The 10,938-nt window shown below is 40.7% G+C and overlaps 1 protein-coding gene across 1 annotated transcript; it reads left to right on the top strand.

Annotated features, from left to right (window-relative positions):
• The first annotated feature begins 818 nt into the window (after window positions 1-818).
• On the top strand, window positions 819-10,271 carry LOC110157935 (dystroglycan 1-like). Its single transcript, XM_055166142.1, has 3 exons — window positions 819-1,079; window positions 4,137-4,680; window positions 6,233-10,271. The coding sequence occupies exons 2-3, from the start codon at window positions 4,318-4,320 to the stop codon at window positions 8,552-8,554; spliced, it is 2,685 nt and encodes an 894-aa protein (XP_055022117.1). The 5' UTR covers window positions 819-1,079; window positions 4,137-4,317; the 3' UTR covers window positions 8,555-10,271.
• The last annotated feature ends 667 nt before the right edge of the window (window positions 10,272-10,938 follow it).

Below are 10,938 nucleotides of genomic sequence, written 5' to 3' on the forward strand. Positions count from 1 at the left end.
TATTTTGAATGCTATTTTGAAGATAAACATATATATAAATACATGCAGTCCTATCATTTTTGTCAGATATAATTAAATTTTAGCATAGCTCTGTCGATTTTTAAAATACCTTTTGATTACTGTTATACTATTGTTATCAGAAATCATAATTTTAGTCTATATTGTGCAGACTTTCTTATATTTTTTTGTTTTATTTATGTCCAGTGTAGAGTTCATTGTAGAGCAACTGTTCTGTCACAGCAGATGCTTTGCTTGACTCATGTGTCTATAAACCCAGTTCATGAGAATCCTCAGCCTCTGACTCATACCTGGATTTCCCCTTTAGTCTCTCTCACCTTCACTGTGATTGACAGCTATTGCGTTACATCCACCTGAGACCTTCTGACCCCCCAATGCACCCCACGTATACCCCACCTTTGTCCCACCCCTTTTGAACTCCATACACCGTCAATAAAATCATTTGGATTATTTCAGATCTGGAATTGCCCATCTCTACTGAACAAAAGGTAAAAATTAGCTGTTAACTTGAAAATTACAACTGCATGACATCACAAGGTGGAGATGTAGACAGACTAATAAAAATGGATTGCTGTAGTATTTGTGAATGAAACAAAACACAACCACAGATCTGCCTATGTTTTTGAGGAGGTAACAACATTAGCCTATAACATATCTTAAAACTCACAAGAGTGAATTGTGCGTAATATGGGATCTTTAAGTTATGGGATCTTTAAGGCAAATATGTAATAGCACATTTAATACAATACAATAGATAACATTATGAAGAGTGTGTAGGCGGAGTTAGCTGCTGTATGATTGGTCTCAACCTGTGGACCTGTCTGCTGGGAGGACAGTCAGGGAGGGGTGCACAGCGGCGCTATACTCCTCCGTGAAGTAACCAAACCATCAAACCAGCGCCATCCACGGACACAGGAGCGGCCGCGGGGGCTTCTTTTCCGGCGTGTCTGTCTCGGTTTCGGAGAAGTGGATGTTTGATGGCATTTTTTCGGTCTCCGCGGCGCTGCTCCTCGGCTCTGGGCAGAAGAGGATTCATTAGCTAACATTAGCTCGCTAACAAGGTCAGCTTGAGTTTTGGGTGCTGCCCGTGTGCGTGTATGTGTGCCTGAGAAATACCTCTTCCTTCATGTCTGGATTCGCGTCATGTTGGGAAAATGTACAGGTCATCCATCTTCTGACAGTCCTACTAGCCAGCTGTATTTGTCACCGTCACCATCTCTTATCGTTAGCTTATTGGTTAGCCACATTATGTGCTATCAGTGTTCAATCCTTTTCCTCATATTTGGCTTCGACGCGTGAAAAAATCTTTCTTGCGCAAATGACGTTCTGTGCATTTTAAACCACAGGCCTTATATGCACAGTAGCATCGGGTTATACTCAAAACTCTGTTTTGTACAAAAGAGTATTACAATGTTTTTTTGCCTGCTACAGCACCAGCGCCCAGAATAAAGCAGGTGCATCTCTGCGTTTAGCCACAGACTGGACTGGAGCGCAGTAACCAAGCGCGCAGCCAGGAGCGAGCCCATCTATCGATTTGTATGTTCAACTCTTCAGAATCTGTGCATATTGTTAACATCTTACCCGCAAATGCTACCCGCTGTATCATATTTGAGATGTGTGGGTGCTATTGTGGCATTCAAAGCCTTTGTTTGGTGAAACGGGGACAGCAGAGACGGGCCCCTGTAGCTAATATGCCTTAGTTAGCTGGTTAGCTTTGGGAAAGTATGCACCTGGCTACATTTTTTAGCATTAACGTGGCAATTATTTGTCCTGTTTAATGCAAATATGTTGTATGATTCGTTTTGTTCTTCTAATTTGTAAATTTGATAAGGTCAGGGTACGGTTATAATAGGTTATTAGACCAGCTTTCTTAACTTTTGTCAGTGTGAGGGGACAGCACGCATGGTGTGGTCACTGAATGATCACTGATGATAAAAGACTATAATAACAAAATAAGTAATAGAGTTAAATTTTAATATCAACACAGGAAATGTTTATTTCTTTAGAGTCCTTTTGTAATCTTTTCATTTTTGTCATGTGTAGTGCCTGGCCGCCTTTAGATAGGCCTAATAATACACACAGGTTTGTTGAAAGGAAGTCCACTGATTACTAATGTAACAGTGCTGCATTATGTTTTAATTACTGTTTAGTCCTTTAGCATGTTTTACTGTGCTGTTTTGGTAGATTTTGCCTAGCTCTGTGATCTCATATTTAATTACAGTTTGAACAATAGGTGTGTTTATTCAACACATTCAACTTAGTGTAGAAAGCAGTTCAATAGGTAGGCTACATGTAAAGTATGAATCTTGTCCTGTGAAAATGTTTGTTATTCAGCTCAGGCAGTGTCAGGAGACTGCTGCTGGATGTGGTATGTCAGTTCAGTCGGCCTGGACTACACTGTGTGAGGTATCTGAGATAATGTTTATAGGGCTCAACTCCCAACTTTCAGAACAGCTACAGATAAGAGGGATACTCTGAGCTGCTCCTACTCAGTATGTTATTATCCACAAGTAATAAGTTACACTCATCACAACATTCTAAGAGCTCATAGTGTAACATTGTCTATAGTATTTGTTGTTGAAGTATCAAAATGTATGTGTGTGCATTGCTTAGGGTTAATTTCTCTGTAATTACTTTGCCTATCCATAAGAAACAAAATAGTAACAATAACAAATACCAAGGGGTAATTTATCACATTGCAATCATTGCATTGGTTCAAAAGGCTTCATGTCATAAGGTTATTATATTGAAAGATTGCAAACCAAAACCAGAAAAATACATCACAGGATCATTCAATTCTAGGGACATTAAATATTGTATTATACATTTACATCATTTCAGTGTTAAATTATTTATTTAATATACTTTTGTTTTCTTAGCATGTGCAGTTTGCCTAGTTAGAGTTGCCTGTCTCGTCTACTTCCAGTGAAGTACAAGTCTGGACACGGCCCAGGTTTAGGCAAGACTAAAAAGGTGGGACAAGTGTCAGATTACAGATGTATTGTCTCTATACAACTGAGAAAAAGCCTTGTAAAATGCAGCCACAAGTTATTAAAAGTGTGCTTTTTCTGCCAGTTCTACCCCCATAAACAGGGCGTCAGGAAGATCATCTGCACTAAATCAATCAAGGCAAAAATTCGTGCATTAGGAGGCAGCTGATCTACTACTGTCATTCCTAAAGGGAAGCCTTTTTTTCCAGACAAGTTTGAAAAACTATTGTGTAATGTAGAATGATTCACTGATCACAGACAATGCACATTTCTGAGTCAGTCAATCCTAATAAACAACATTTGATTTTTTGCCCAAGTGGTGAATCATGATTTTTAATTGCACTCAGAGAAAACTGATCAAATTATCACCAAGTTAACTCACTAATAAAAACTATAGATAAGACAAAAACCTGTAGTGTCTGACTCTTTAGTTACTTTCTGGGATGGCCCTCACTTAACACTGCTCAATATATTCTTGGATTCTAGACTGTATATTTCATAAATATTTATGGGTTAAACAATTGTGTCGCTCTAACTGGGAAATAGCTCTGCTTAACACTGATGCTTGTTAGTTTCTCAGCTGGATTTTCATTTGTGAAATTAATTCAGTGATAGAACTGTGGAGAGTCCAAGCTTTCAAATGAGGTATAACTTGTCTAGGTGGACCATAGTCAATAATGGCCCAACCATTCATTCACAAATCATACACTACCAATTCAGCCTCTCCTCGATAGTAGCATTTTAAAACAAAGCAATAGTATTGACATGAGCGACTGGTGCAGCTCAGGCATTAGGATTCCAGGCACTTGGCTGACCCCCCCCTCTGCCCATTCCTGAGTGCTACAGGATTGGGGTTGGCTAGGTCAGTACAATGGAGACTCTAATTCCACCCCCTAGGGCACCTAATTAAAACTTACAACCAAGACAAACAACCTTTGTCACTCTCGCATCTCATGAGATTTGCTATTAAGTGAAAGTGCGGTGATAGAAGTGAACCAGTGATCACACTGTCTGCAAAGGTTGATTTATTGTGACATTAATGCGCACGATGTTGTCTCTTCTAGCCATGATGTTTGACAGCAAGTGTTAGATCTTGTTTTAATTCTAGTTTTCTCTTCTCCTTTCTAGACAGTGGACATGGCTATTCACTAGACTGCCTGAAAACCTCTTTATGGATCACAGAGGACACCAGAGAAGTCTTCACCTGTGTCACTATTAGACAAGCTGACTGTGCTTCTGAACTGACCTGAGTGCATAAGGCCTCTTCAGTTGTGAAACATCTGTCGGGCAGCCCCGAAGGCCTACTACTATGCACTATAAACACGGCGAGATGAGGTGTGGAGTGGTGGCCAGGAGCATGATAGTTCTACTGAGGACTATTCTCTTGCTAATAGGACTTGTACTGAACATGGCCCAGTGCACAGACCATGACCATCAGCAGACCTTGGTGGAGGCCCTGTCTCTGGAGCTAGAGGCATCCATGCAGTCATCAGTGCTGAATGGGCTTCAGAATGCACTGTCCTCTGTCGGAGACAGTCCCTCTTCGGCCCTCCCTGAGTCTACTGCAAAGATGGGTGCGCCTTCTGGCATTCCTGACTCTTCCGCCATCGCAGGACAGGTGTTCCAGCTCAAGGTGCCACTGAGACAAGACAATGGAAGCTGTCATGTCCACGTAAGTACTGTCCACATAAAAAATATTTTTCAGTATTAAGTATATGGTAAATCTAAAATCTCAAAAATATATAGGTTTACATATGGCTAAAAAGAACACATTTATGGCTACTAAAATATGTTATTACAACATTTCATGTAGCAGTCTGGTAAGTAAGATGTTACACTGAAGGATTACAGCTGAAGATGGCCTGTTCTATTTCCATCATTTTGACTTTTTACAGTGGAGAGTTGTCATATGTTGACATATGCTTGACTGCTTCAGGCAGAATACTCATATGACTTATGTGAAGGAATAAAAACAACACAGGTACTGTTATAGGTATAAGGTATAAGAAATTATAGTAAATTATATCTCTAAATTTAAAAAATCTGGTAAATACATGATGGATGAAAGATGGATTCACAACAGTTGTAGGGATAAACATAGCATCTTACAATCTGCTCGCCCGTAAATATATCATATTTATTGTACCAGTTTTTCTATTTGATTGAAGCTATAAAAAAAAAAGGTATTAGTTTAATGATAACATTTGCATTCCTGAAACATCTAGAGTATACAATATTTAGAATCTCAAGTCTGAAGTTGTTTATTGTAGGTATAGCCTAAATTCACATCTATAGAACACATCCTGCCCACATCCTGCCCCAGTGTAAATGTCAGGTGCATAGTATTTATCTGCTTGTTCTGATTACTGCGTCAGCCAGGATTGAAAGTGACTGCTCTGGTTTGTTCCAGTCAGACTTCTGAATGAGGCGAGATGATTATTGGCTGTGGGGTAATGCACTATGATATCCTGTCATAGGACTCAATGAAGACTGATGACTCATAGTTATTATGAACAGGACTATACTTCCTGTTGAATATTTGGATAAACTTGATGAATTGAACCGAGTTGGAGAAGTGAAGGAAGTGCAGAGGCATGCGAGTCCTTACAGTCATGTGCCAAGTGAATCTGAAAACTGGAAGGATTTAGAAAGATTAGAATTATGATCATGAACTTGGTGTGACCCTTGTTGGATACAGTTTATGATGAGTTAAAAATAGGGCTGAGTGATATGGCGATCTCTGTGACAATATTCTATTTTATTTATATGCCTGTATTGTGATTCAATATTTCTAATTTTAATGCAGTACTGTGCTCAAACACAGCTTGCATGAACCTTTCTCCCATCCCTCTCATTGGTGAACCTCTGTCAGTCTGAGTGACAGGCAGATTCAACCAATCATCTTTCAGAGGCAGCAAATGGCTTTACTGTCCTCCTAAGTACAATAAAACGTATACATAAATTATGATGAAACTGAAACCGTAATCTAGGTTTTAAAATATGTACAGCACCTATTTAGCCTAGCATTTTTGACTGAGAGGGGACTATCCATTGTCACTGAACAGAAATAAGACAAATAGGGTAAAGGGTAAGAGTAAAGTGAGCAAGCAAATCTAACATACTTTGCTGTTCCTGTACACTTTTTAAAAAACAATCTTAAATACTTCAGAAGGGCTTACGATTTTTTTTCCTGAATTCTGATGTGTGTTTCCTTTATTTTCTAGGTCACAGAAATGGGGAAAGAGAGCCTACCCTCCTGGCTATTATGGGACAGAGAGAGCTGCACTCTGCGAGGCTTGGCTCTGGAGCAGGATAAAGGCATCTATCACATCTCGGTTTCAGAAGACGGTTCACCTGATAAGTCTGGATCTGAGGTTTCTCCAAGTACAGTATTTTCTATTGAGGTCTATCCAGAGGAGCGGGCAGACAGCGAGCAGGCCCTCCTGACTGTCCAAAGTGAGACCAGTGGTGTTCAGCCATTCACCTGTGGCCCTGAGGAGCCCGTCACCGTCCTCACCGTCATCCTGGACGCTGACCTGACTAAAATGGCCACCAAACAGAGAGTCACTTTACTTAGCATCATGAGGAAATTTTCCCATGTTCCCATTGAGCACATGAGGGTGGTTCCTGTTGTCAACAATCGGCTATTTGACATGTCTGCTTTCATGGCTGGACCAGGAAATGCAAAAAAGGTGGTGGAGAATGGCGCACTAGTGTCGTGGAAACTGGGATGTGCATTAGACCAGAGCAGAATTCCTGATATTAGCAGCGTCCAAGATTTGGCAAAGGACGGGACAATGTCTGCGAAACTTGGCTTTCCTGTTGTGGGTTGGCACATAGTCAACAAGAAACCACATAATATAAAAAGAGTGAGACGACAACTATACAATACTCCAACACCGGTGCCCTCCTTGTTACCACCAACCACGCACCCTGACCCTCCAGTACGTGTTATCCCCACCCCAACTTCACCTGTCATCGCTTCAGCAACTGACATCTCTGCTCCCCCTGTGAGAGGCCCTCTGCCCCTCCCAGTGAAGCCAACTATGAGAGTCAGGGATCAGATCGCACACACACCTGTCTTTGGGCCACCTCAGCCTACTAGAGTCTTAGGATCCACAAGTACCATCTCAGTCCTGCCCACCATGACACGTCCTACAATTGTGGAGGCTACTGCTTCCCCAACTTTACCAAGTACAACCAAAAGACCCAAGACGGGAACTACAAAGAAGCCACCCAAGAAGCCCAAATCTTCTACACCTGCGCCAAGAGGGCCCAAGTCGACCACAGTCAAAACACCTAAGCGTACTACAACAACCCAGCCTACGCCCCCAGAAAACAGAAGTCCAGAGATCCGTAACCCCATAGACCAGGTTAACGCTTGGGTTGGTACCTACTTTGAGGTCAAAATCCCAACTGATACGTTTTATGACATTGAAGATGGTACCGCAGATAAATTGCGTTTAACCTTGAAGAGGACACCCAAGGAAGCTGTGAGTGAGACCTCCTGGATACAGTTCAATAGTACAATCCAGCTGCTGTATGGACTCCCAGAGGCACAGCATGCGGGCAAGCATGAGTATTTCATGTTGGCTACAGATAAGGGGGGAAAGAGTATCATGGATGCCTTTGAAGTACAGGTTAACAAGTGGGCATCTAATGACAAACCAACCGCCATATTTGCTGCTCGGTTCCATGGTGATCCTAAAACCCTCTCCGATGATGTTCATAAGAAAATTTTACTGACTAAAAAGTTGGCTTATGCTCTTGGCGATCGCAACAGCAGCACAGTGACTCTAAGAAATATCACTCATGGCTCCATTGTGGTGGAGTGGACCAATAACAGCCTCAGTCAGAACAGCTGTCCTAAAGACCAGATCACAGTTCTGAGCAACAGGATCTCAGACCATCAAGGCACTCCCAAAATGGCCTTTATCAAAGCTATGGAGCCTGAGTTTAAGCCCATTAACATCTCTGTTCGAGGGACCAATAAATGCCAAACCTATTCATTCATTCCTCCAGCGGAGATCCCCCTGCCTCCCGTGCCCACAGTGGCACCCACACCGGGTGCAGGGCGAGTGAGCAGTGGAGATGATGTCTATCTACATACTGTCATTCCTGCTGTGGTAGTGGCAGCCCTGCTGCTTATAGCAGGGATCATTACCATGGTCTGCTACAAAAAGAAGCGCAAAGGCAAGATGACTATAGAGGAGCAAGCCACGTTTATTAAAAAAGGTGTTCCCATAATATTTGCAGATGAGTTGGATGATTCCAAGTCGCCTCCATCTTCTAGTATCCCCCTGATTCTTCAGGAAGAGAAGCCACCACTGCCCCCGCCTGAGTATCCAAACATAGCTGGGCCCCACAGCACCCTCCTGAGCCAGGATCTAGATCTACTCGGGGAATACTCCATTTATCAGGATGATGATCCAAACGCACCTCCGTACCAACCTCCACCCCCCTTCACTGTCCCCATTGAGGGCAAAGGCTCTCGGCCTAAGAACATGACGTCGTACAGGTCACCCCCGCCCTATGTGCCTCCCTAACGGACACTCTTACCCCTGTCACACAAGGTGCAATACGGGAGTCATTTCAACACTGGAGTCATTTCACATGTGCTCAATCAAACGCTTGGACTTTGTAGAGAAGCAGGCAAAAACATGTTAGACCATAAAGAATAAGACTATATTCTCTACAACTAGCACAGAGAAAATGGATCAAAAACCTTTGTAATTCAACATCACTTTTTGTTCTTCAAAACAGCTTTTGACTTGCATATACTTTTTGTCTGATTTTGCCAAGAAGAGTCGATTTTATCTTCAATGATGTACTATTTCTATTGTATAGAAAATAATAATGAAGCAGGAAAGACTGAAGCCCGTGGGGCCTTTGAACAGATGTCACCATGACAACAGACTCTGGCTCTCCATCACCGTGTTAATCTGAGTTTATATCACTCTTATCAGTACTCTGCTCGGTTTACTAAGATTTTGCGCCTGTTATTACTAGAGGGGTATGAATGACAAATGCTGAACTGAACGCATGAACCACTTCCCACAATCATTGACTTTGACTTGATTTCTATTGTTTCCTTTGGTCCCTCTTGATAATAACATGCAACCCTTGCACTTATGCAAATTCTTGCTAAACCTTGCACTATGTCTGACTGAGACAAGTGGTAGTCCAAAAAGATGTTTTACAATCTCTACCCTTATCACATGACTACAACTACATCATCAAAGAGGACATTACATGGGACTAGTCACGTCTGTCATCGCCGTAGCCTAATTAAGTTACAAGACACTTGTATTTCTTTTATTTCTCCGTGCGTGTGCCTCTGGACCTGCCTGTGTGGTTGCTGTTGCCAAGGTGATGTCTTTTGATCACTGTTGCCAGATCGAGGATTTCGAGGCCAGTGGAATCCAGTGGTTAACACAGGGTCAGACCTGGCAACATGGTCAGTGACGTGGATTCCAGAGGCAGAAGATGTAAATTCAATCAAGTAGCTGTACTGTTAAGAACAAATCAGTATTAAATTGAAACATGTCACTCTTAAACAAAAAAATTTGATTATTACAATTTTATATTGTACAAATGTTGAGTGCTTTTAATTTTAGCCATTAGAATCAAAGACAGTGAAATACAACTGAGCCAAAAAACTGTCTCTTAGCCCAAAGGCCCTCAACTACATGGTAACTTGGTGGTTTGTGGAATAGTTACGGAATAAATGGTCTGAAATATTCTCTATAAAATTTTGCTCTAAAAATGTAAAAACTACGAGTTGTCTTAAAAAAAAAAAATCTGAATTTGCTACTCTCCCTCTGGCAGATCCACAGTTGAACGTTTTAGTTTCTCTGTAATGATGTCTAAGGCAGGACCAGTTCAGAGGCATGGGAACAAAAGGTTGTACATAATTGTGTGCCTGTGGAAAAAAACAAACTCACTTTAGTGTTTAACCAATAAAACTAGTTGAGGGGTAAAGGGGACAGAGTGGGAAATGATTTTATTTTTTAATCTAGATTTATGATTACACTTATATAATTTGTGACGGTACAAAAGAGTTAACTTGCCCATCATAGAAAAAACATGATCGCAAAATGATGGTGAGTAACTGCAAGCCTGTGTGAATTCTGTACATTTCATATCTGATATCACCACAAAAAATGGTTGAAATCTAATGTTTTTACTGAGTTTTTGATACAGTCTTAAACTTGTTTTATGAAAATATATTAATAAAATGTAATGCTATTTGTAAAGCTCCAACAGTTGTGTAATGTCCCTTATTATAATTCCACCTCTTGAAAATGTTGTGTACCTCTGTTCTTTTCTTGAACCACTTTTAGGGAATACACCGCTTATGATTATCACATCAGCAGCTATCTCGCTGCCTGATAATATCCTAATTACTGTTTACAGATACTATGATGAAAAGATAGTCAGGGTCAGAAGGTGTGTTTGCAGTACATCACTTTAACTATAGCATTACCAGTGTTGGGAAATAATTGAATACATATACCGAAAATATGTATTATGAATACTCATTTTGAGTACTGTGCACATGTGTGATTTTTCATCTCTAATTAGACATAAATGAATGCATAACAAATAATATACGTTATGTTTTTTACTTTATAATATAATGTAACTCGGTGTAAAAGTATACCAAGTATTCAGAATACAGTATTCTGACTGGTCCATGTAATGAAATACGTTACGAAATGTTTGGTATTCGTTTTTCTCTAACTACATTTTTATAGTATTTTTCCCATCACTGTACATTACCATGGCCAATTGGTCACATTTTAATTGAGTTTAAAAGAGCAACTGTAAGGGTTTTCTGCTTCAGAAGTTTTATACTTTGTTTTAATTGTGACAAAGTAGTTTCAATGACCCAATGAGACGCAACACATAAGGGCTTCTGCTCTGGGTA

Source organism: Boleophthalmus pectinirostris, unplaced genomic scaffold (assembly GCF_026225935.1).
Source record: "Boleophthalmus pectinirostris isolate CB_2022bp ecotype Guang Dong unplaced genomic scaffold, ASM2622593v1 HiC_scaffold_8, whole genome shotgun sequence".
Lineage (NCBI taxonomy): Eukaryota > Metazoa > Chordata > Actinopteri > Gobiiformes > Gobiidae > Boleophthalmus > Boleophthalmus pectinirostris.

Bases quoted from the DNA above. Each gene is read 5' to 3' on its own strand.
- LOC110157935 (XM_055166142.1), top strand. From the start codon at position 4,318: ATGCACTATAAACACGGCGAGATGAGGTGTGGAGTGGTGGCCAGGAGC. The intron at 4,681-6,232 runs GTAAGTACTGTC...TTTATTTTCTAG, and splicing joins ATGGAAGCTGTCATGTCCAC to GTCACAGAAATGGGGAAAGA.